The 27,327-nt window shown below is 39.4% G+C and overlaps 1 protein-coding gene across 1 annotated transcript in view; it reads right to left on the bottom strand.

Moving 5' to 3' along the window:
- ube2f (ubiquitin-conjugating enzyme E2F (putative)) overlaps positions 1-27,327 on the bottom strand; it is a 48,195-nt gene extending 20,868 nt beyond the window's left edge. The window contains exons 1-7 of the mRNA XM_042426755.1: positions 27,093-27,327; positions 22,901-23,078; positions 20,597-20,626; positions 15,758-15,823; positions 7,310-7,377; positions 2,333-2,403; positions 1,901-1,958 (exon numbers count right to left, since the gene is read on the bottom strand). Of these exons, the coding sequence (XP_042282689.1) occupies positions 1,901-1,958; positions 2,333-2,403; positions 7,310-7,377; positions 15,758-15,823; positions 20,597-20,626; positions 22,901-23,015 (408 nt within the window). The 5' untranslated portion in view covers positions 23,016-23,078; positions 27,093-27,327. The remainder of the gene's footprint in view (positions 1-1,900; positions 1,959-2,332; positions 2,404-7,309; positions 7,378-15,757; positions 15,824-20,596; positions 20,627-22,900; positions 23,079-27,092) is intronic.

The following is a 27,327-nucleotide window of genomic DNA, read 5'->3' as shown; positions in this document are numbered from 1 at the left end:
TGGATGAGAATGTTGAAGGTAAAACTTAACATGGAAGGCAGAGCTTCACCATACAACTGCGTTTAGTTTCACTCCGTATTTGGCATCACACATAATTTTTGTCAAATCTTGAGTAAGGATAACAGAGGACGTCCTTGCTTTGAATTCAGTGACGGTTTTTGAACAGCTTGCAAAAGTCAAGGTTAAAGCACAAGAAGTCAAAGCACTATTTTATATGCAGTTGAAAAGCCTTTTATTGTGAAGTTTACTTTTCATGGCTCCACAAAAGGTTTTTCATGGTGTCCTGAGAGTATTCCAGTGTTTTCAACAGCATCAAAGTTCACAAATGAGATGGTAAATGAAAGAGAAATTCTCTCTCTCTCTCTCTCTCAACAAAATGACAGAAATCCATCTTAGTGACGGAGAACTTTGATCCCTACAGATGTCTGTTTTTATTGGCTAACTTCCCTGATTCACTTATAAGATACTAAACTGTTTTGCATATTGAGTATTTTGTAACTGTACAGGATGGTAAAATGAAAGTCTGGATCAGCAGATGTTGCTCGTTTTGGCATGATGATTTTTTTTTTTTTTTAATACCAAAAACAATATCTCTTGGTACAACATTGTGTACCACATTGATGAATATAAAATATTGGACTGTACTAACATGCTTTGATAATGCATGTTTACTGGGTTATTTTATGGAAATTTTGCTCTGGCTTCTTCTTAAAGTTTGCATGCAACATAATACCTTATTATCTCAATTAATGTATATGTGACACAAAAAGGTAATTCATTATTTTAGCCAGTAAAAAATATTCTTGCCATTTTCATCTTCATGATTTGAGCGTAATGCAGACAGTGTTTCTGTCACTGTGGATCACATGTTTCTGTCAGAAAATATAGATTAGAGAGGCAGCGGTTCAATCAAAAAACTTTTATACAGATCCTTTTTTCTCTTTCTTTGACAATCTATTTCACCAACAAATGGGAAATTTCTAAGAGAAAATTCTTTTCATTTCTGCAACCTTGTAGTTTCCTTAATTCATTATTTAATATTAACTATACTAATGAAAGAAATCCACTACGTTCCCCCAACTCTCTATCTAACAAACCCTGAATGCCCTGGAGTGAATGGGACTTCTGGGGCTTGAAATATCTGGCCTCTTATGGAAAACATGCTGGCTCAATTCAAATTAATGAGAGGGCTGCGTTTTTTCATGCGGAGCCTAATTCTCAGTCTGAACACTGACTATTACCCCCACTCATTCAGCAGGACGACAGATATATTGACAATTACTGTGTTTACCTTGATCAAATAACATGCAAATGACACAAGGCGGTAACGGAATAACCAGACACGCCTCTACACATATCAGACTGTTCGGTATTATGCATGTTTATGCCGTTGGATTACTGAGGCTCATTAATCCTGTGCATCACTGCCTCCTCTCTAACTTTCTTTTTAATAAAAATGGCGTTTCATGTGTTATTCTCGAGAGGCATTATGGCGCAAATGCTGCTGTCACAATAATTACGATATGATATGACCATTTACAACATGTTTTACAGCAGGATTATAACTGAAATGTATGGCAGCAATCATATAGGCCTAAACAGCTTCAACTTATAATTGTATTGATTTGAAACACAATAAATAAACTTTTCCATGTAATATTTGCTACTTCTGAAATGTTACTTATCCTACTCTGCTTCTTTCACCCTCACTGCAAACTAAACATTGCAGAAACACAGGTTGCTATCTGACTTGACACTATCCGTTTAAGAAACATAAATGATGTACACAGTACTGCATTTAGATCTAGAAAAAAAAAATACCAACAGCCAAAAACATTGGAGTTGTAACAGAGAGTAACATCATCTTAATTAAATGCTATTTATTTATTTTTTTTTTTACCTTTAATGTTCTGGTGGGGGCCCAGCCTGTGCCATCAATAGAGTGTTCCCGCAATAAGCTGCAGACATAAAAATAAAAAGTCATTTACAATACTTACAAGATATCTTAGACACTTTGTGGCTACTTGTCAGTGTACTGTGTCTCTGAGTTATCGTTATGCCCCTTACACAACGCCAAAGGTGCTGCCAAATGTCATATACACCTCTGACTCCACACCGCTGTATACCACTGTAATATGACTATATATATATGGCTATTTCATTTAAGGGTTTGCCCTTTTGATTTCAGACGATGTGTCTGAGAATGGATGCACAGCACAGGGGATACCGTCTTTCATTTGCTTTCATCAAGTCCTTACCAGTAAAGTAAAATAAAATAAGAAAACTTAAGATAAAGAAGAGGAAGAAGTTGTTAAGGTGCAGTACTGCTTACCTCAAGCAGATCTCTCCATTCTCTGTTATGTTAGGATGCCATATTCTGGTCAGACATCTCACTTTAGGAGGCTGTAGATTAACAGAGAGAAAAGCAATTGTTAAAATGTGAACAACTAGTATTTACTATTCAGAGCATTTCCATGTTAAAAGTCTTCACAGCAGGTGTAAATAGAGGTAACTCCATGCTTTTGCTGCTGTGGCCATGTAACATACTTTTCCATGTTACGCGATGCAATTTATGTGGTGAAAAGAATTCACACACATTTTACCTTTTCGCCTGTTTGTGTGAGGTGCATCAGTGGAATGCATTCAAATAGACCGGCCGCCAAAAACTCAGGCCGGTGTCCACAGACGGGGTTTTCACTGCTACACTTGTTGGTCAACATGAACACATCTGTGCCTTTTGTGTCTGCATGTGTTCTTTGTCTCTGTGTGTTTTGGGCTTTTAACTTGTCTAATTTCAAATTTTGACAGTTTAAAGCAGCTTGCATGTTTTTAAATGTCTATACATTTAGAATAAAATGACTTTTTACATATCTGACACTCACGGACAGATTTATCAAATCTTTTGCATTAGTAAATTGCTGGATTTACTAACTTCACACAATTGTGACAGTCACTTTTATTTTCTCTGCCTCTGAAAAGCAAGTGTAAACAAAGCACATCTGGCATTTACAAGAGCTGCAAGAAAGGCTGTAGTGGGGAAAAGGAATGTGTATTGCTCTCATGTGACGGAAATATGACTTAAAAAAAAGGCTGTTATGTTATGTTATATTAGTTGTATTGATTTCCTCTTTACATCTATGTCTCTTTACTGCAATATACTATTTTTCTATTGTTAGAACTTTACACTCAACCTTCAGTTCAACTTGTTTGAAACCTTGAAGCAGTAACAGTCACATAGCATGAGCGTATAATCCTGATGTTGATCCTCATAATAGTGTGAACGTGATGTTCGTTAGGGACAGCCCATGACTAGCGATGACATCTATTAGCACAACACCACTTAGGTTCATATTAACTGAACCTAAACCTTCCAGTAGAACTATGAAGTCCCCAAAGGTAGCCCTCTAGAACCTCTCTCAGGGACTCCTACTAAGACCAGCTGTCTTCCTCTCAACTCCTGCTTCACACAGAAGACGACTGCCGGAGTATTCTTATCTGCGACATACAGTTGCACTGAAGTGGCCTTTTGTTCTCTGGGATACACTCAAACACAGTGGTGCTCAGCTTGGGGGCTTGTGAGTTTCACATGTTTTCACAGGTCCCCTCATCCTGGACATGTCAGAGGGAGGAAATACAAGGACGAGGCAGCTCTGTGTTATTTGGGCTGAACTCTGCCGGGCCCCGTGGGTCCGAGCTCATGCGCTAGAAACTTGCCCGTGAATTTTCCTTTCCAAGTCTGGTTTTAAGAGAGGTTCCAGCTGCCCCGTTCCATGCGAGCTCTCTAATGGCTTGTCTAAACAGAAAGTGTTTCACTCGCACACTCAGATAAGTTTTAAACAATACAGCTGTCTACACAGGCTTCGCATCGGCTTGCGTTTCACTCACACGACTCAGCACGAAACACAGGTGACCTACGTTCAATACCGTGCCTGAACACATCCTTTGTAGACACGGACCGACGACTGAAGTTGCGGCTCTACTAACTCGCTGCTTTCGCTACGCAGCTTGTGTAGACATCGTGTGAGGGTCTGACTCCTTATCAGAGCCCAAGTTACTGTTACGAGATGGAGAAGTAGGGCTGACAACAGAGTTCCCAGGCCGTTCTGCCATGGCACTTCTCAGCAAGCTATGACAACCTATTCTTGACTTGAACTGAAATGAGCGAGCTCTTTGATTTCATAGATTCATTCTGAAAAAGTCTCTGCACACCTGAGTCTGTGACAGGTGTGTTGGAGGAAAACACACCTTTTTGAAACTCGAATTTCTGCTTCCCTTTGACAGTTTTTACAAATAAACTGCAATCAAACACAAATCAAAACTCACAGATACAAAGACATACATATAGTACACACACACTCTTTTACTTTTGTCTGAATTGTAGATGTTTGAGTCATCTGACATCTGATGAATCACTGTGATTCAGGATGTCTTGAGAAGGGTGTCTGGCAAGGAAATTAATAATTACAGTTAAGTGCAGAGGTGAAATTATGTGTGCAGGAACCATTTTTGCTCTCAGTGCTGTTAGTCTCCTGATAGCAGCTTTAATGAAATACCTTTAAAAGAAAAGTTTTCCAAACAGAACAATAATTCAGGACCACCAGCTTTTGACAAATGCCACTAGAAAATACTAATCAGGAATAATTATACAAATTAAACCTGAAGCACATCTATGAACTTAATGTTTTCTCATATTCAGAATATGATGTTTGTTTGGTTGAAGACAGCTATTTGTAATCCATAAGACTGTAAATAAGGGATATAAGAAATTAGTAACTGGACATTACAGGTAAAACCGAGGGTTTCTAGCACTACAGGAAGCTTCAAATTGGGCCAATTTCATCTTGAAAAGACATGAGTGTCAGCCTGATAATGAAGTACACAGACGGCTGTCTCTGAACAGCTGGCATTTTCAGATGTGGGGCTGGTCTTGACTGTGCAGAGGAAATAATAGGCCTTGACTTCACCTCACTTCAGCACGAGGAGACAGGTGGGGAATGAGGTGCAGTGGTTTCATGGCGGCAGCTTTTTAGAGGAATTTGCATTGTCTCATAAATGAGGTTCTACAGCTACACAGCTTTGAACAAAGATCCTTTAACATCGGACACTCAGGATGTTGGAGATGTTTTTATTGAGGGGGGAATTAATAATTTGAACAATAACAGTAATTGCATAACAAAAAGAGGGCAATCAATAAATAACCTAATAAAACAAATAATAATGAATTAAAAATTAAGATACACTTATTACAAATGTTAAAATACTGTATAGTGAGGTTTAAAGTTACAGAAGCTAGGGTGATTTTAACTTTGTACATGTTTTCAATTAATTCAATTCCATTCTACACACACGATTTCTCTTCCTACCTCAGGTATTAATTACAGCCCAAAATACCTATTTAGTTAGACTTCTGAACAGGAACACCTTAAAATATAACTAATTATAATAATCAGACCAAACGCATCATTTTCAGTGTTGCTGCGGGTGTGGTGGGTTTATTTACCAGCACTAGACCTCACAGCAGTCTTTCAGTAAATAAAGAAAAATGCAATTTGACTGTTTATCACCTAAAAAAAGGGCCCAAAAGCTTTTACTGAATTTCATCAGCTCTGCACACTTTCTGTGCCACAGAAGTGCAGAACTACAACAACATGATAGATAAAAACTCATTAATACCCCACCTGTATTTACACATGCAACCTGTAAAGAACGAAGGATGAAACGCTGTTCTGAGAGTCAAAGAATGGACTGTTGTACTGCGAGCTACAGGTTTCAATCCAGGCTGCAGACGCCTTTTATCAACTGGTTTGATGTGTATGTTAATAAACTAGGAGCTCTCCTTAACTACAGCTGTGTGGTTTAATAAATATAGATTTAATGTGACCTTATTGAAGGTAATATACTGATGAGGAAAGCCTCTGAAACTTAACCTTTCTGTTTGATGAGACTTCTCTTCACCAATCATTTCACGCTCCTCACCGCTACTCCTGTACTCGTGCACCACTTGGCTCAACATTATGCATCGATTAATTTCATGATTAGTTTCATGGGTGAATGTTTATTATTTTTTATTCTGTGGAGGGCGTCGTGAAAGTGCTACAGATAACTGCATGCGTGTGTGTGTGTGTAAACATGTAATAAAGGACTTGGACAAAAGACAAAGATACAAGGTGTTCACATTGTGTTCATTGGTAAAGATACACATGAAATGACGATATCTCACACACAAACAAAAGACACAGATTGGTGCGTACGGTACGTGAACACACACTGGCGGTGGTGAGATAAAGCCTGTGTAGCAAGAATGAATGGAAGAATAGACAAAAGGAGAGAGGTGGGCAGAGTAAGTCTCACTCATGAAGGTCAGGTGAAAAAAATGATGCGGTATGCCGCAGACGCCCCCGGAATCCACCGACACATCCAAGCCCAGTACCTTAATATTCCTATATGAATATTAAAGTCCCCCTCCACTCAAAAAAAAATGTTTTTGTTCTTGTTCCTACAGTTGAATGTTTGAGCTTCGCTGTGCAGAATAATGTATGTGCAGAGTTTGAAGGGGGAAAGTTTCTCTGTGCTTTTAAGGGTCAGGCCTACGATCATGGTTTGTGAAATCCCAACTAGTTTGGAAGCCAGTCCTGTAAAACGGTGGATAAATTGTTTTTGAGCGTCACATGACCCCCGTGAAATGACTTGTTTCACTATCAGAATTTGATCCATTCGGTCTGATAACATTTGGAAAGTCTAGAGGAGCCATGTGATTAAATTGTTTTATCCCCATTCAAGTTAGCAGAGAGCTAACAGGAAATTAGCCGGCTCAGCCGGCGGAAGTCTGCATTCATGCGTTCATCCAGCCAGCATGGGAACGTCAAACCCCGACACCAGATTAAAAACGCTGGTTTACTGTGAAATCCAGAGAGATTTATCTGACAGTGATAGGCTTAATCAGCAATGTGTGAACTCTTTTGGCAAGGGTTTGAATGTAACAGACGTTCAATTATATGTTAAAGTTCCGCACTGCAGGTTCAACAAGATAATTGAACTTTTTTTGGTGGAAAAACCACATCAGATACAAATTACTACTCAAAGTAGAGCATTTTATATACGTCTTAAAACATGTCTGGAGGGGCTCTTTAATGGAAAGCAAATGCAACATCTGCATATTTACAACACTGATGAAACCATAAACACATTTTTAGTTAGTTACATGTTGATATGGAGACATGACAGACCATTATGGGTCATTATGTCACATATACACACATATATATACACATATACAGACCAACCAATGAAAGATAACTGGAGCACTCACCACCATGTTATAGGCTTCTGGGACGTCTATTTCAAACTGAAACTTTCCACTTTGGTAGTAACCTTCATCTGGAAGGAAAGAAATAAAGAGAGAAAAAGGGTTTAAATAACATATATATATACAAAAATATATGTTTGATGATAAACATCAATTGACAATCATCATCATACACTGCTAACCATGGTTTAGAAATGTGTCATCAAGACTTCTCTTGAGGCTTCGTGATCTCATACACCAGAGGCTCAAAAAACATCTCTGAGGAAATCATCTTCAACAAAGACCTGAACCTAACATCACAATATTATATCGATTAATCTGTCGATTTGTTTTTTCAATTAATCGATTAGTTGTTTGGTCCATAAAATGTCAGAAAATGGTGAAAAAGGTGACATCTTCAAAATGTCTTGTTTCATCCCGACCAAAATATTCATATTTGAGAAGACACTCAGATATACTGCAGCGTAGAGTACACAAGAGCTTCTTGCAATAAGGACAATTCAGAAAATACATAAGTTTTCTTCTATAAAAATAAAAACTAATGTAATGATATGGATTATAGAAGCTGGGGCCTCGTTCGCTGCATTAAAACATTCACAGGGCTGTGTTGGTGCAGATGTGCTGGGACAGGAACCGATGAACAGACGATACACAATCCAAAAAGGCCAGTTTGGATGAAAAAAATTTGCAAGGTAAACATACTAGAATTTTATTAATCTACCCAGAATTTGCACTTGCACATGCTTGATTGGCCCAGTGCAGCACACTGCCAGGTGAAGTTGCACTAGAGCTGCGCCAGGTTCAGCTTTTTTTTTGTTTTTTTTGGTGGAGCGCTCTGCACTGGGAACCCCCCGCTGTGCCGACGCAGTGGTCTCAGCCGAGATCGAACAGCTCTCGTGTGACGGATAAATCTTTGACATTAGAGTGAAGTAGAGAGTAGAGAGGACCAATTAGAGCGATTGGATCTCAATCTAGGATGTATTCTCAGGGGATAAAGGGCTAAGACGTGATCTTTCAGTCCAACCACGTCCTGTTGGCCAAACATAGCACCGGCTTAATTCTCATCTTCCATCTTGCAAACCTTACCACGTGCACACACACACACACACAGACACAGTCACCTGGTTAACACCACTGGGACACTAATGTAAAGAGGGCTAAATACACATGCAAGCATAAAACATGTAAACTCACTCACGCATACGTCACAAATGGATTTATTCCCAGTCAAACGCGGTGACATTCTCCACACATATAGCCTTTAAAGCCAATTAAAGTCTTCTTCAGGACATTGGATCTATTTAAAATGAGTCTTAAATTAGTTAGATGACATTAACATTTGTCGTGATCTTACATGGACACATGATAAGAAAAGGACAGGCGTCAAATGACTACAGCGGTTTTGGGGATTAGAGAGGGACAAATTGGGGACGAGACTCTTGACACTGACAGAAAGAAATGACTGCCTGCGGTCCTTTCACCTGCACGGCCTGTTAGAGCTCACAAGTGGACTGATAAGTCTCGGCAACTTCTGATTGAACTCAAGAAGGTGAGAGAGAGAGATTGAGAGGAAGGGAAAGCACTCGGTAATAAGCCACGTAACAATCTTACTGTATGTGTGTGTGTGTGTGTGTGTGCGTGAATGAACACCTTCATGTGCTCTCTTGAATGAGCAGCCGTTACCCAGATTTGTACCTTCTGTCTCAGAACACCTTGCTCAAATGCAAGACACTTCATACACAAACACATATTCACACAAACGGACTGAACTATTATATTTGTTGTGTGTTTCTACAATTCCACAGGACATTTTGTACCATCTTCTTTAAATATATGGAGAGGCAAAATTTAAAAATGCCAAAATTGGCATTAAAACAAGCTGATCCCTTTCTTTCTCTCTCTCTTTGACCTCAAACACTGAGCTATTCGGGATAACGTCTTGGTAAAAGGGCTATCTAAACCTCACCCGACTCCATTCACTGTAACAAAGACAGAGGTACACTTCAATTAAACCTGTCAAACAGTCCGTCCTGCATTATCAATGAGAGGAGACAGAGGGGGGGAAAGACACACAAGCTTGAATAAGTGTTAAACAGAAAAAGGGGAGGAAAGAAAGAAAGAAACCGAAAGGATGGATGGACTCAAAAGGGACGAGAGAATAACAAACACAGGGAAAAAAAAAAAAAAAACTGAAAGAGGGAGAGAAAAGCATCTACCGACTAACAGCTGCAGTCAGAGGTCATAAATAATTCATGAATGTCTTCAGTACGCTGGAACAATCAGTCTTTACTGTCATGAGACACTGGGCTTTGCACACATACACAAATACACACACAAGCACACGACCCAACTCCGTATCTTCTAGGTAAATAAATTCTAGACTTACAGTATGTTCAAATGAGAGAAAGATGTTCATTGGTTACTTAGTTAATAAGAAGTTTGCCCGCAAACTGACAAATGTTTTACTTCCTACTACAGTATACACAAACAGTACTGTGTAAAAGTTTTAGGCACTTCAGATGTTTAGATTCTTATTCATAATCCAATACCATCATCAAGGAGGCATCTCATCAGTCCCTAATATATTCTGCGGCATGACAACGAGCCCAAACATACAGCCTGACTCATAACGATCTATCTTCAGCGACAAGGAGAACGAGCAACAGACGGTTTGGTCCCCACAGAGGCCTGGTCTCAACATCATCGAGTCAGTCTGGGATCACATGAAGAGACAGAAGCAACCGAGACCCCTAAAAGAACTGTGGCAAGTTCTCCGAGATGCTTGGAACCAACAACCTGCCGAGGAGAGTCAGCTCTGTTTGTTGTACTTGGTCTGGACCAAAGTTTTAAAAAGAAAAAGGTACATTTTTGCCTTTTAATTCTGGTATGCTTTGTGTTTAAGCTGACTTTTTATAAACCAATCAAAACACAAAGACCTACGGACTGATTCATTGATTGGACCGTTTTGGTGACCCTCCCCGCTGCATCTGCTACACCATCGGATTCCAGCGACTTACAGCGAATCACACAGCGCTTTTACTGCTCCTCGTGTGTTTATTTATCATCTCTGGCGGTCACTAAGAGCACGCAAAGAAATAAATATCGAGATCCAAACAGTCTCAGTCTGGTTGTTTGGAGTTCAGATCACAGCTTTTCACACCAGCCTGAAATAACCGAGCAGACGCACAAGAATTCCTTTGAACCATAATCAACAGGTTAAGAGTGAAAGCACCTTTACTTATAATATAAATGGAGCCTTTGTGAGGATCAATAATGATGACAACTTAACTACAGAAAAAGGAAAACACTGTGAGGAAAAAGTGGTAGCCATCGTGCCCAGATTAATGATTAAAATTGTAGGAAGGAAGATTGAAGCAGAATGACATGTACGGGGCATGATTGGTGTTGACACATAATTATTGTTTCTGGCAGAGCTCTGAAAGACACATCCATCCATAATTGTCAGAACACTAGAAATAGATTATAGCTTATCTGAAAAGCCCCAACCCACGAGGATGTTTCTGTTTATCGTGGCACAGAAAATCTTGGGACTGACAAAGTACATTATTACCTTTTCCTCTATTTTCTTCTGTTTAGTGTCCACTTATCTATAATATGTATGTTTCATTTTTTATTCATGTAGTTTGGTGGGCAGAGGGAGAAAACTGTCTCCTTGAAATGCAGCTACTGGAAAGATACATGTCCTTGTCACAGTCTTGTCTCTAGAAGCATATTTTAAATGTATAATAATTTGTCTCTTATTTCCATTGATCATTAGATAGAAGAGAGTACGTCACACACACACACACACACACACACACACACACACACACAAACACACACACACACACACCACTATGCAGAGTTGAGCTTCTGATTGATCCGTTTAGCCTCCATAAGCTGCTCTTGGTTGTCCAGCAACAGACATACACTTCATCCAAAAGTACCTTTCACCGTTGCCATTGCATTTCACCATGTTAAAATAGTCAAATATTCCAAAACACGAGGTGAACATGTGTAAAAATGCTCCCTGAGAGTTAAAAGCCAGAGCTTCAGCCTGCTCTGAACGCTCCATTTGCAAGGTTACCTCTACTTTCACATCAAACTGATGTCAGATTGTTCACACATGACCACAAACGTCTGTCTCTTCCACTGTCTTTGTTGCTAAGTTTGTTGCTAAGGTTGTTTCACAGGTTGTTCGCGTTGTCCACTTGCATATTTCGGATCAGATTTCAGCTCAAACGTGTAGGGATGTATTTAAGAAGTTGACATTTTGAGTAAAGAAAAGAGAGAAAAAAATCTGACTGCTACTGTTTGTTTATGTATCCTCCAAAATTCAAAGGCTATGGACTCTGCTCCAGAAAGTAAATTTACAGATATACCAACAACAACGACATGACCGTAAATTTTTGAGGAAAAGGATCTAAGACAAACAAAAGTGTACATCTACAGTTTGCTGAAGTAGGTCTTTGTAGGACGGCAGGAAGCAAACTAATACTGGAGCAGTTAAACCCAAGCCCAGACATGACTCACATCCACAATCAGTGGAATAACTGTTAACAGCAGATTGAGCGTGACCACATCTGAGCAACCATGCAAGAAGATAGACTGTAAGATATGACTGCTGCAAAAGGTTCTTCTATTAAGTATTGATAAAGGATTTATATGCATATAAATATAGTATTATTTTGTGAAAAAGGCGTAATTTAAAAAACATTTAAAAACTTAGCTATCATGCCATAAACGTAGCATTTTTAGGAGTTAACACAACTCTTGGTAAACTCTCGCTCATACACTCATGTGCACAACACGTTAATTATGCGTGTGCAAATCAAGCAGAAAGAGTACGCATCTGAGTCACAAAGAAAACGCAATTTGCATATCCATTTTCATTCATCATTGTATTTCTGTGAATTCAAACAACACCATGTGAGAATGTGTTCACCCCCAGAGTGTTGCTGCTGTCCCCATTCCTCAGAGACACAGGGGTCTGAGGCCACGGGGTCACAGCACTGAGCCACTGCCTGGGAAGAGGAAACCGAACTAAACAGAGTAACTAGAGAGACATTCCAACTGATCCCATCATTTACTGAGCAAAAGATTAATTTTTATGTAGCAAAAGAGATGTAAGATTCATGTTGGTGAAAAAACGCATTTTGATCAAATATGACAGAAACCATTTTTGTCGACATGAGAATTTCTTGATCAGGTTTTATTTTATTTCACTCAAAACAAAATCTCTGGTAGTGAAAATATGACCTAGATGAATATTACACCATGCACCTCCAACATAGCAACAGAAAGACTGCGTTGTTGTTGACAAGACGTAATGAACAAGTTCATAGTGTTAAGATGTGTGACAAGAACACATTCTTGCTGCTCTGTAAAACTTCCACAGAAGTGTGTAGAAAATATTTAATGAGCACATGAAAACCACTAAATATGAATTAAGGATTAACAGTCAAAACAGTTTCAGTACAAAAGGGATAAAAGCATATTTTTCTCAATTCCCAAAAAGCATAATGTCAAGCGGTGTGTGTCTTGTAGGTGGACCCGTTAAGACATGGGCCTTCATTTTTTTTTTTGAAGCAACAACTGTCAATCAAATGCTTTAATTATGGAATTATCAGTATAATGAGTGTGTTCATCTAGATTTAACGGTGCTAATATCTCCCTGAGAAACCGAGAGAACAGAAGAAAACACAAAAAGGAAAAAAAATAGAAACAAAAAGGATTCAAGAAAAGAAGCTCTTACGTAAGCCGGGAGTCCCGAATTCTCTTCATAACGAGTTGAGATGATTCTGCCTGAACACAAATACTTTCCCTGCCGTGAAAATGTAAGCTTCTCAGTGTCTATTATGTAGCTACTGTATCATTCTTGAAGGAAATTAGACAACACAGAGGCTGTTGTTGTTTTTAACGTCTGGTTCATGTCACATCGGGTTCTATGATGGCATTTTTTTTTATGCCAGAACACATACACCTGCTAACAATACAAAATTAAGGCAGATATCAGCAGCTTTAAATAATGGGGATGCAGAGCAGCAGACGAGTGAAACGTAAAAAGAGAAAGATTTTAAACAAAGGACATAAACCGAAAACAGTATAAGAGAAAAGAGGAAGTGAAAGGAAGTGAAAAGGAGGAGTGGACGTGTGTGTGTGTGTGTGTGTGTGTGTAGGGGTGGTGGTGGTGGGGGTGTTAAGAGGAGAGATGGAGGTTTTGAATAATTGAGCAAGTCTTTCTCTGGGAACTCAACCTCCTTATCAACTTTTCTTAAAGAACATGACACCAAACCTTTTCTCTAATTGCTGATCTTTGCTTTTCTCTGCAGGTATTGCTTACAAAGGCCTTTGTGAAAACTAAGCTGTTACTGAGTTACAGTGCCTATTCGGGTGGCAGGGAGACAGATGAATCACAGAGACACACACACACACACACACACACTCACCGGTGACTTCATTAGGAACACCTGTTCAATCTAAAGCAATCCAATGCAACAGCTCTGCCATAAATTCTACTTTTACCAAGCTTGTACATTTTCAGTTTTTGTTGATATTGTCAGAAAAGTTTATGATTGAGGTCGTAGTGGATGCTGGTGCATTATATTGAATGGTGTTGCTAATATTTTGTCCACTCCATTGACATACAGACCAACTTTGGTCTGTAAACTCTACTTGCCATAGTTGTGCAAACACTATTTTTTTGTGCTAAGTAGTATTATAACCTGAATACAGTGGGGTAGATAATCTGGCTCAACTATTGGCTTATTTACAACCCGTCTGATCATCTGACCGCTTGTGGTTTTTGCCCTCGTTTGCTGGAATTTGTAACTTATCCTTGAAATCCAACTGGAATTGCTCTGTAAACTACTTGTCCCGTGTTCTCCCCGAGTTTTGCATTCATGTGATGGAATACAGTTATACAGGAATACAGGAGCCTGCTTCACAACACATGACTCTGAACAACAACCCATGTTAACCTTCCTGCTAAACTCTCCTTCTTGTCTAACTTACAGACATGAACACACGTCTTGTCCTGCACTTCGCTTGTTGAGCCACCAAACAAACATTCACTGGGGAAAAGCGCACCGCTAATGTCAGTCTGCAGGCTAGATAGATCATTAGCTGCTCAGCTGTATTAAATTAAACAGCATGTAAACATTCCTAAAAATGTCACACCGGTCCATATGGATCCTTTAACAGTACATTTAAAAAAACAACAAAGAGGACAACAAACAAACAAGTAGAGATGACTATGAAAAAATACCCTTTCTCCATCTTTCTATTACACACACACACACACACACACACACACACACACACACACAGTGCTGTCAGTCTTTGGCTCGTGATCTCAGTGTTGTGTATATTTGAAGAGATGAAGACGGATTGCGACATTTTATAAACGAGGGAAATGAGAAGGTGACAATGGGCTTGAGGACAGAGAGAGAGAGAGAGAGAGAGAGAGAGAGAGAGAGAGAGAGAGAGAGAGAGAACAGGAAGTGAAGGGTAAGAGTGCCTCCAGAGATTTGGGTAATTCCACAGCAGCGCGTTTGGTTTGCACAACAAATCGACAGGTAGCCCACTTAGCTTGGAACACTGCTGAGCAAGCAGGCGAATAATGACACTGCAGCTGTAACGTCGAAAATACACAGAATACTCAAGTGCCATTTCGGGGGAATACTTAAAAAGATACACACAGCCTCACGAAACAAATTGCACTAACACTTGCAGTCTTGCTCTCCATCACACCTAACATCCCCTCCTCTCCCACAACACACACACACACACACAAACACCGACATATTTTCTGTAAGTAAGATGGTACAAAATGAGAAAGCAGTTGTCCTAAATGCAGGCTGGAGCTCTGTGTATTCAGAGAGCTGTGTCACAGTAAGATGGCAATTTGTATTCCGATTTTCCCATTTGTTAGAGTAGTAAGTTATGACATGTGCTTCTTCTATCTCCAATACATAAAAAAGTGATGGCCTGGAGATCATTAACAGCCAGATTTCTATAATAAATTCAAAACATAGTTCCAAAATGAACTGAAAAGCTTTAAACGCTTCAGAATAATTCATATGAGCTTCCGTAATATCAGACTGTAAAATCTACATTTTGCAGTATATTTGAGCTTCAATATCATTCTTGGTCCTCATTAGTTTTAAACCTACTCAGATGTTGGGTGATTAATTATAGTCCTTTTATTGGCTCCAGAGTTTTTAACAAGAGGTTAGTAAAAACCTTATCAAATCTGTTGCACAGTCAATTGTCACTGGTTAAGTTTAATAATAAGCAACCGAATATACTGCTCCAATAAGTGTCTACGTATAATATTATTATTTCAATGGTGGGTGCCAACATGATTTCTTTCTGCATCCCATGTAAAAAAAAGCCATTATTAAATTATGAATGCAATTATTAAAGTAAGGAGTTTTTTTTGGCTCTTACCAGGAGACACTGCCAGCTGAAAATGATGCAGTTTGTCCTCATCTGGGAAATTGGCTTTGCACGTACCTGAAAGTGGAGGGAGGAGAGAAAGACGGTTAGAAATGGGTAAAAGGTTAAAGTTGTATGAAGGTGCACCATTACTTCTTATTGCTTGCTTTTGCACCATAAAATGGCATTAAAATCAATAACATATTGTATTTCCATTCATTCTTTCCTAAGCCACATTGTTCATATTGTCCACACAGAATGCAGGACTTGTTAAAAATAAATAAATAAATAAAAATCATGGCTGTGGGGCTCCCTGTGGCACCACATTCCCCCCTGGTGTTCAAGGATATGTACTGCACTCAAGACCACTAACATCACCTGGGAGAGATTTTTAACCGTGTTCAAGTAGAAGAAGTGTTTAACCTGACTAAACAAGTTAACTAAATAAGTTAAGTTTCATTATCAACCCTCCTTACACTCCTTTTTTATACATAATGTTCCCACATAATAGAAATATCTGTTGATTAAAGCCACACAGTGTCCCAAGGAGGGTAGTAAATTCAGTTCAGGTAACACATGGTCATGTATATCTGCCATCGCACAAACACGAGAACTCCATAACCAAGGAAGCTGTACAACTTTACTGCTAATCTGGTCAGTGTATCACAAGTTATAGTTTTGCTTACAGATCTGTGCAGTTTAGGAGACTGAGGTTCTACATTTAGCTCTGATTAGCTGGTTTGTTGCCGTTTAAGAAGAGCTTTTGATTGAATTTTTTAATATCATTACATATGGCCAATGCTATTTTTAAATGGCAACGTTTAAAGAAAGACACTGAGGCTCATTATAGCGCGCTCTAATCAAAACACTGGTTAGGTTTTACATTTTTATAGCAGCAAGTTCATTTTCTTAACTTGAAATTCAGAAAAAACGTTGACTTTTTCATATTTCTTTTCTATTATTTCTACATTTACACGACTCCTGAGTAGGCGACAGAGAGTGATTCCAGTCCTTGCTGCCAAATGAATGTAAAGGAAACACAGAGTGAAATGCAGCAGTATATCCATCTACTAGTTAGACTGATCAGATAATCTACTGTGGGCTGCATGTAAAAGATGGCACTCTACAAATAATTTATGAACATTTTATCATATCTGAAAGTTAATTTGTCTTTTGCAAACTTTCTCTGCCAGCCTTAAAGATCGTTTATGCAAACTTCGATTCCGTTACTCAGGAGATTGTGAAATGAAACATTTGAGTTATTAAATATGCAGATGTTCAGATACGATTGGAGATACGACATCCACCCTCACATGCCCCTCACAATTTCAAAAATATATCAAATAATATTATATAAAGGTGTCATCTGATAATCAAACAGACATCATCCCTCATCATGTGTATCTATTATGCAGTGTCTATACAGTTTAAAGGATCGGTTCACATTTTTTTTAAGTCTGTCTTAAAACAGGTCAGTTGCCCAAATATCTAAAAGTTTATCTGAAGCTAAAATGAAGCTTCAGCTGTCCAAATTAGTCAAATAGATATCTTTCAACGTTACAGTCTTTTTAGTTCCAAAGTTCCTCTTTTTGTTACTCTACTTGCACCACAGCTCATGAGGGAAACACAAAGAGGGAATTTGATACTAAAAAGAAATCTGGCAGATATCCACTTGATATGACTAACTCAGACTGCTGAAGCCTCATACAAGTGTCAGATAAACTTTAAATGTATTTTTGGACAACATGACTGTGTGTAAACACTGTGGATTTTGGACCCCATCACTTACATTGAAAGCACACTTGAAGGGGATCTTTTAATAGCCGGTATGAACAGGAGGAATGATTACAGCGAGGAAAACCTCTTTCAGTGCTCATGTGGGCGGCTGAATGTTGTTTTAAGACACACTTGAAAAACTGTGAACCTATCCTTTAACTGTGCACGTGCGTGTGTTTGTGTCAATGTGCTTGGTAATGTTTGGGGGTACGATCAGCATCTGACACGGGTTTTGTCAGGTCAGCAGTGTTACTGAATGAAGGGGCTAAATAATGTCTCTCCCTACAGCTTATGAAAACCCAGACTTAGGGTTGAATTCTTGGCTGTCAAAGACTGAAACGCCACCTCTGTTGCGGCCCCCTAGTAGCTGCTGAATCATGGCTTTCTCATGCAAAGCTACATCCTTGTAGGGTTGCCTGCTTTGTCGGTTAAATTTGCTTTCACTTTGCTTCTTATTTTCCTGTCCATTCATTGCAGCTTTACTTTGTTCTTGTTTTGGAAAGTTCATTTTATTATGATGATCTCTGATTTTGTAGGTTGTGTATTCTAGAGGATGATAGACTACGGAAATAAAAATGAAATAAATCAGTTGTTATTGTGCACATTTCATTTATATTACCCTAGCTTAACATAATTCAATAATTATTGTTACAGTTTCTTTGGTAACATCTTGATCCTACGGTATAACCACCTTATTCTCAGGAGTTTTCCTTTTCAGCTTTGTTTTTTAAGTCCCACATCTCTGCTTTTCCCTGAGCTCTTGTTCCTGTCAACCCTAAGGGGTGAATATCCATCAGTGTCATACAGCGAGTCCAGATCCACGGCATGCAGCCAGGTTTCTATGGGGCTTAGTATTGAAGCCTCATGAAAATAAAAAGAATACTTCTCAGAGGGCCACATTTCATCATTGTTGTTGGTGATAAAGCACAGGTCGGATGAGTATAATATTTAAGAGAGGATGTTAGCAGACGGCCCTGTTGTTCGGGAGAATCGGAGGAATATCTTGTGCACAGACAAGTGCAGGTTAGCATTTAGCATGCAGCAAACATACAGGCTATTCAGTTGATGTACCCTACAACATCCTAGCCATGCACCCCCAGTAACTGAATACCAATATTTCCTACAGGCTTGTAGTGGTTTTTTGTTTGTTTTTTTAACCAATATTGTGCTGAATAGTGTCTTGAGTTGTCTCTTTTCTAGGAGATGTAAAAATAATTCCAAGCAAACTAATCAGTTTTCTTGCTTCCTATTCTACACTGTGAGATACATTCACTGTTTACTTATCTGGGTTTCATGGTCCTCAGCTGTGGGGGCCACCTCATCAGACCACAAACAAAAAACAGGCATGCTGTGTTCAGCCAACAAAATCATAATGAATCTGCACTCATGCATTACAGTAACGATATAACGGACTAATGAAGATCTGATATAGGCTACTGGAGTGTGAATTCTCGAATAAAAGCCAGCACTCAAATAGCAAAGGCCGGTACAGTCTGTTTGAACAAAGACATCCCTAGAGTTATAACAAGCATGAAACCAGTCCAGACCCACAGCACATGCGTTTGTACTTAAGAGTATAGCTCATTTCCTGCTTAATACCGCAAAATACATGTGGTAGAGCTGGGCAATTGAGCTAAAAAAATAAGATTTGAATAATGTTAAGCCTTGATGAAATGGCTTTACAAAATGAATAGTTTAGACTAACCACAGACCTGAACTGAACCATCCGAGGCTGTTGCCGGTTTCCTTATATACAATTATACTCACCGAGAACATTATTAGGAACACCTGCTTATTCATGCAATTATCCAATCAGCCAATAATGTGGCAGCAGTGCAATGCATAAAAACAGCAGATACAGGTCAGGAGCTCCAGTTAATGGAGAAAAAATGTCATCTCGGTGACTTTGACCATGTTTGTAGGTGCCAGACAAGCTGGTTTGAGTGTTTCTGAAACTGCTGATCTCCTGGGATTTTCACCCACAACAGTCTCTAGAGTTTATTTAGAACGGTGTGAAAAACAAAAACCATCCAGTGCACAGCAGTTCTGCAGATGGAAACACATTGTTGATGACAGAGGAGAATGGCCAGACTGGTTCAGGCTGACAAGAGAGGCTACGGTAACTCAGATAACCACTCTTTACAACTGTGGTGAGCAAAAGAATCATCTCAGAATGTACAACACGTGGAACCTTGGATGGACCAGATGGACTGCAACAGCAGAAGATCACGGCGGGTTCCACTCCTGTCAGCCAAGAACAGAAATCTGAAGCCGCAGTGGGCACAGGCTCATTAAAACTGGACTGAAGACTAGAATAACGTAGCCTGGTTTAATGAATCTCGATTTCTGCTGAGGCACACAGATGGTAGGGTCAGAATTTGGCATCAACAGCATGAAACCATGGACACAACATGCCTTGTGTCAACAGCCTAGGCTGGTGTAAATGTGTGGGGATTATTGACACACTTTGGGCTCCTTAGCATCAATCAATCATCATTTGAATGCCACAGCTTGTGTCAGTGTTGTTCCTGACCATGTGCGTCCCTTTATGGCCACCATCTACTAATGGCTACTTCCAGAATGATAATGCACCATTGTCACAAACTGGTTTCATGAGCATGACAATGACTTCAGCATACTTCTCTTCTGAATCCAATAAAACACTTTTGGGACGTGGTTTAACGGGAGATTCGCAGCATCAATGTGCAGCTGACAAATCTGCAGAAATTATGTGATGCAATCATGTCAATATGGACCAGAATCTCCAAGGAATGTTTCCAACATTGTGTTCAATACATGCCACAAAGAATTGAACCTGTTTTAAGAGCAAAGAAGGGCCCTACCCAGTATTAGTATGGTGTTCCTAATAAAATGCTCAGTGACTCAGTTTTATGATATTTTATTGAAATATTCAAACAAAACACATGTAGATGTATCGACTGGAAGATGTAGAGATAAGCGCTAAGCTAATGTAAACATATGTGGAAGAATACTAAGTACCATGGACTCTGAAACAATGAGTCTAGCTCAATGAACGCCATTAGTGCAGTGAACGGATGTGTTGATCATACTTACTAGGGAGATTGGCTTCAAGTTCTGCAACTTCTGTTGAGAGAAAATAAGAATAATGAATAAGCAAAAAAAGGGTAAAGGGACAGAGGCAACATACATACTTTCACACAGGAAGCACTGAAATGCTACCTGTAAAATTGTTTTTAATACATGCAGCACAGTCTAAAGAGGAAAAGCAAAGTGACTGGAACAGCGGGACGTCAAGTTGTAAAAGGAGGATGAGGAAAAGAAAAAAAAGAGAGGAATAAATGAAGAAAACCAGCAGGAAGACAATGGAAAGAGTAGAGGGTTGTTAAGCAGCCGTTGCATCTGGGAGAAGTCTGGCTTTGCTTTTAAAAGCTTTCAGGTTGTCTGTATTGTTTTTCTCATCCGCTGCTGATTTGCGTCAGCTGCATGGTTTGACACCTCTGATCTATTTGTCCACTCAAAGAAACATAAAAGAAGGTGAAGGGAAAAAAGAGTGCAATGACACAGACTTGGATATTTAACAAATATCTGCGGGGTAAAAAAAAAGATCATTCCAAGCAGTCCGTGTTGTTGTTCTGGTGAAATTTGACATTTCACTTCTACAAATGTATTCTTTGACATGTGCAGAGCATAATAATTAGCTGACTATTCTTTCACTCCCTGCCCCTCCATATGAAAGTCGGAGCATTGGGTCAGCTATTTCACAAGCCCTTTTCAGCAAGTAGGCAGTTCATGTTTTGCTGAATGAGACCGACTGCTTTTTATCAGCACAAGTACTGTTCTTCATCACCTGCGTATGACAGGTCCCTATCCATATTTGAAGAAATTCTCTCTAAAAACCATCCACATTTTTTTTCCCAGTAGTTCTCAGCTGTGTTTAATCAAGATCCAAACACTAAACCAGATTCCTCCTTTCTGGCTGAAGTTGTGCCTTAACATCAGTACCTGCTGTAGAGTTTGTCTGGGATCCAAAGCAGCATTATCTTTGTCCTACTGGTATACTGTTTAAATGACAAGCACTTTCCATCAGGGAGCAGATCTACACTGATGAATATATACAATACAGTGTTCTAATACATTTGAGGTATGATGCATTCCCTAAATTGAAAAGTTGTTTATATTTTGCATGTAGAGCTGCAGCGATTAGTCGATTAATCAATTTTTTAAGAAGAAAATGTACAAATTCTCTGATTCCAGCTTCTAAAATGTGAATATTTTCTGGTTTCTTTAGTCTTGTATGACAGTAAACTGAATATCTTTAGGTTGTGGACTGTTGGTCGGGACAAAACAAGACGTTTGAGGACATCACCTAAGGTTTTCGGAAACAGTGGTTGACATTTTTCACCATTTTCTGACATTTTATGGACCAAACGTCTGATTGATTAATCAAGAAAATAACTGACAGATGAATTGATCGTGAAAGTAATTGTTAGCTGCAGCCCTGTTTACATGCAACATGAAATGATGAGCCCAGGAGTAGGTGCATGGAGCAAAAGGAGTTTTACACAGTAAAACACTGTTGTGGAAATTCATTACAAGTGAAATACTGTAATTTGTGGTCTACTTATAGTATACTTATAGTGTACTTCTTGTAGCCCAGAACATCCATCTAGACATTAACCCTATTATCAAACAAAGCATCTTCATTCAAGTTCTTGGGCAGATCAGGTCACAGTGAATCACATTAACACTTGCATCAAACAGTTACCTTAATTTCACTACTTTTAATGATTGGGTAAGGTGTACAGACTAGAGAATGTAAAGGGGAAAACAATCTGGAGTGAGAATAAGACGATAAACAAACACAAATGGGATGACAATAAGTTAAAGGGACAAGGACAACTCTTTGAAATTTAAAGGAGGGACAGAGGAGGCAGGTGTCTGGAAGCTGGTTCTCAAGGCAAAGAGAGGAAGCTATAAATAAATACCAAGGAGCAAGAGGCGAAAACATGGACAGAGACAAAGAAGAATAAAGAAAGACAAAGAAAAAGAAGGAAAAAGTCTAAACAACCATGGAGGAAGAGGAGCGTGAACAATTCATACAGTATACGTCTCCCTAATTTTTGAGTGTCAGTTTTAAAACAGGATTAAAGAAAACATAGTCAAGAAACAATCGTATAGCCTAAATATTTTATTTTCATTATAAGAGCAAGGTAACTGTAAGCGTGCCACTGAATCAATTTCCCCTTTACACCATTAAATATCTCACTACAACCTCTTCACGTTCCAGACAACCCAACATCAAACACTGTATAGAAACCAGTCATTGTCTTTCAATGTGTAGTAGTAAAGTGATCTCAACTGATGACGTCAGAGAAAGCGGACGACAACACCAGGTACCTTTGGTAAGGAGGCGGTCCCTTATGGAGACCCTGTGGGTGGAGTCGGAGGCTCCGGAGGCACGGCCCGTCTTTCCTCCATCGTCCCTCTTCAGCTTACTGGCCAATGTAAGCATGGCTACGCTGCTGTGATCTGCCTCGGTCTGCCCCCACGCTGCACTGCGCTGCTGCTCAAATGCCTGACGAACACACACACACACGACATAAAGAATGCAATGGTTAACTTAATCATATTGCAGGATACAGAAGATATGCACATGACACTGTTATCTTTAAACAAAGTCACTGACTACCTCCAGCAACATTGTGTCATGACTCTGCATAGAATAAGTAGATATGATGGATGGAGAAAAAAAAACAGAAACAGAAAAATGTATTTCATGGTAATTAATATCCAGGGCCAAAGCTCATTTCTGCTTAGCAAAGAAAGATCTTGAGATCTTTTCACACCACACTAGTCTGACTACATTAAGTATCTCAAAATATTGATTTTCAGCCCACGCGTCTTCAGGCTGTCTTCGGCGCGAGTCTCATGGTAAAGAGATAAGAAGGACACAAATTGCGAGTGTTAATAGGTGACACACAAAAAATAATGAGGTGCGAGTCTGCTCCTTCCTCTACTTCCTACAGCAGTGAACTGACTGCTATGACACCAGTTATTTATGATGGAATAATAAGAGAGCTTGACATCAATTAGAGAAGCCAATTGCTGTCAGACTCCCTGATACGGAGAGACGTGCGGGGCTACAAGTCGTATGATAGTGTAAGCTTTGAGTTTTATGCTTATTAAATCACATTACCTGCAGTAAATCAAGTAAATTAATTATACAGCCCTGCGGTTCTTTACACTTCATAAAAGCCTATTCTCAAAATGCTGAACGCATAAAAAGTGAGAACAACAAGCTAAATAAGTTGAATGAGCATTAACACGCACGGCTGAAAGCGAATGTAATGTTGCTGCTGTGTCTCCGGTGTGAAAGCGGTTTCATAACATGAACCTTCAGAGTATAAGAGCAGAAGCTACATCACATAAAATACTCAGTCATCTAGTACTAACTGCACTGACTGCAGTACAAGTCACGCCGGGATCTGATTCGGCTGAGGTGACAATGACTGATCTTTCGTGACATCCTACGTTTTGCAATGCGGTAATTAATCGGAGCAGCATGCCGCAAAGTCACGAAAAAATAAAACATTCTGAGATTTTCTGAGAGGAAGAGGAGGAGGAGGAGGAGGAGGAGGAGGAGGAGGAGGAGGAGGAGGAGGAGAGCAGACACTGCTGCCAGTCAAACAGCAGGCTGAACTGCACTGAACTGAAGTTAATTTAAAGTTCAACACTGATCAGCTGGACTCAGCTGACAACTGAAAGAACAGAAAGTCCTGTTACATCTGTGATGCTTCTTAAATGATTTTAAATAAGAGCACAGAGCATCCATATGTGATTATACTCCTGAGTAATCTTTCACAGGAGTTAGTGATTTGTTTCCAATACAGCTGAATTTCTCTGGAATTAAGGGAAGATGGAGACTGATACAGTAGTGAGAGTACAAGGATGGAATTTTAAAGACTCTGCTTCCTGCAACGTTTAGGGGAATTTGAACTGTACTTATGAAATAATGCCACGGGGTACACAGATGTAGACTTATACGTCAAAAAAAAAAAAAATACATTTCATGTTTAACATTGTTTTTTGAATCTGAAAGTGTATTAGACAGAGGGAGGCCTACAGAGTCAAGCGTCACAAATCTGGTAGCATGGGTGGATTGTTTGCCTTTGGTAAATACCACTCAGGAGACTCACCGTACCAGCGAAGAAGAGTACTTACTGCCAACTTTCCTATTAATGCTGCTACCACAAGAAGCAATTATCTATGTCATGACATTGTCAAAGTCACAGATGAAAACCCTCACTTTTTGTAAACATGTTTTCTTGTAAATGGCAGCGCCAAGCTGTCTGAGAGGGTTTGTGCCTTTGATGTTATTCATCTATTTCCTGGAAGTGTTTCTTGTGCGGTGTGCCCTTTCAGTTGGTGATGATTTGGCATTTATTGCTCTGTATGTTGTAAAATTAGACAGCAATAACTGTACTGGATTTGAAAATTTCAATTAAGAAAAGACTCTTTATTTACTCCTCAGCCTTTTATTTGGGTCTACAGATTCTGAGTGTGTAAATACGCCCACTAAAAGTGTCCTCAAACATACCGCAACGGAATTCTGACATTAATCCAACAATACTTTCTGCAAACAATCCCACAATGCATTGCTCCACATTTTACAGATGAACAAATTACAGTTCTGTGACTCTGCAGTTGACAGTGATGATATAAATGATGACGATGATGATGATAGGGAAGGGTCCAAAATTTGAATTTACTGCTCACTATTGATTAAAGTATTGTGTGTTTATTATATAGGGCAGTAGTATTCAAACAGCAGCCTGTAAAGATATTTGGTGCCTGGTAAAAGCTTAAGTTTCAAAGTTTACATCAAAACTTTTGCACAATATTTCACAAATCTACTGAAGATAACAAAACAAACACAATGCTCATGTGCTGTAAATCCTGATGAATGTAACCTTGTTATATCTGATACCACCCCCACATGAGGAGAGGTGTTGAAACCACAGTTGCACTATGCTATTTGAACGAAGTCTAATTAACCTACCAGATATTCAGTTTTAATGTGTGAATCCTAGCATATCTAATCCTTTTCACCTATGTGACCATAATAGATATGTTCTTCTCAAACACAAATAGAAGGCAATCTTAACAGAAATGATGTGTTGACGCTATTTTTTTTTCTAAGGCAACAACAACAGAACTATCGGTCAACTTTAAATAAAGCAGGTCAGTGTTAATTATGTGTGGACAACCAATAAAGTATGTCTCTTAGTCCCAAAGTGCAACACAGAACATTTATTTGCATGTGAGTCATTTTTAGCCAACTTAGTTTTAAAATAAGCAGTAAATTACTACTGGGAAAAATGACATCTGCCCTCAGATGCAATCTTAAACAGTGTTATAAATCAATTGAATTCTTAAATGAATTAAAAGCCTGTTAATGCCTCCCCCAGCTAAAAATCCTGAAGAAACTGGCCTGTAGGGAGGAGTGAATGAGTGAACGAGGGAGTTACCTCGGACAGACCCTGACTTTAAATTTAAAAACACAACAAAATACAGTATGTCAACATCATAAATGACCAACAAGTAACTATTATGGCAACTTTCAGGGGATTTCATTTGTTCAAAAACATCTCTATTCACCTCAACTGGTCCAGTTTGCTTCAGCAGCATCCAGGCTAAAATCCATGTAGACACATTCCATTTATTACTCAGTTAATGTCATAAAGTCTCATTGATCCCTGCTGTTTGATATCTGCTAAAACACACTGTTTACTCATTCACTACTATGCAGTCTCACAGGTCTTTTCACCTCTCCAAGTGAACAGTTCACTAGACTCTGCACTCTTTGGGTACTGGGTGCGATCACTGGGGGGGACAGCAGTAGCAGAGAGTGAGCAGATCAGGTATCAGTGAGCCCATAAAATGTGTGTCACTAAGCCGGACTCGATGCCCACCTGCCTCAGCTGTCAGTCACTGCCCCCCAGGCGCTGCCCACCGACACAGAGTACCTGCTCGTTAGCCAAGTGGCTGTAGAGACAGAGCCGTGCAGCAAAAGCAGACAACAGTGATGGCAAACACACACACACACAACATGTCAAGTGGAATTACCTGGAAAAACACAAACACACACACATTGCTGAAAAAATCAGTTGAATGCTGTGCAGTCACATCAGTTTGCCCTGGGTGTACGCTAGCCTACTTTTTTTAAACGTTTTTGCTCCCTGTAACTGCTGTTTTACCAAGAAGAAATGGCTCCAACTGTTATGACACTCAAAAACACCCCTTGTGACATTGAAAGCGGGTAAAACAGACATACTTTTATAAGTTACTGCCTCGTCACTGTACTGTTAGCTCGTTTAATAACCGTGATAACTAACCGCTACCACTGCTAATCACAGCTAGCTACAGGCACAATATCCACGCTTATATTCTGTCTAAATGTATGCTCGTTCCTCGTATATGTTGGGTAAGTGGAAGAAGAAACGTATCTTGTTTTAACGGTGAAGACGCAAGTTTAAGTTGTTTGTTAGCTTGTGTGTCATCTGAGCGTTGTTGTTTTTTTTTTTTTTACCTGCTAGCGCTCCTTGCTACACCATAATCGGCTGCCCTCCTCTGTTCAAGGCGCCGTCTGCAACTCCAGCCGGAGACTGACTGAGGCACGTCAGACTGTAAGTTATATAGTTTTTAAAATGATGGTTTTAGGGTTTCAGGGTTTCGGGGTGTAAGCTGAGTGGAGGATCAGCTGTCAGAACTTTGCTCCGGTGTCATGGGCAACGGAAGTGCAGCGAATGCCGGCCGTTATTGTT

The sequence above is a fragment of the Thunnus maccoyii genome, chromosome 11 (assembly GCF_910596095.1).
Source record: "Thunnus maccoyii chromosome 11, fThuMac1.1, whole genome shotgun sequence".
NCBI lineage: Eukaryota > Metazoa > Chordata > Actinopteri > Scombriformes > Scombridae > Thunnus > Thunnus maccoyii.
Note: the sequence above shows the minus strand (reverse complement) of the source record. Positions and strands in the feature narration are given on the sequence as shown.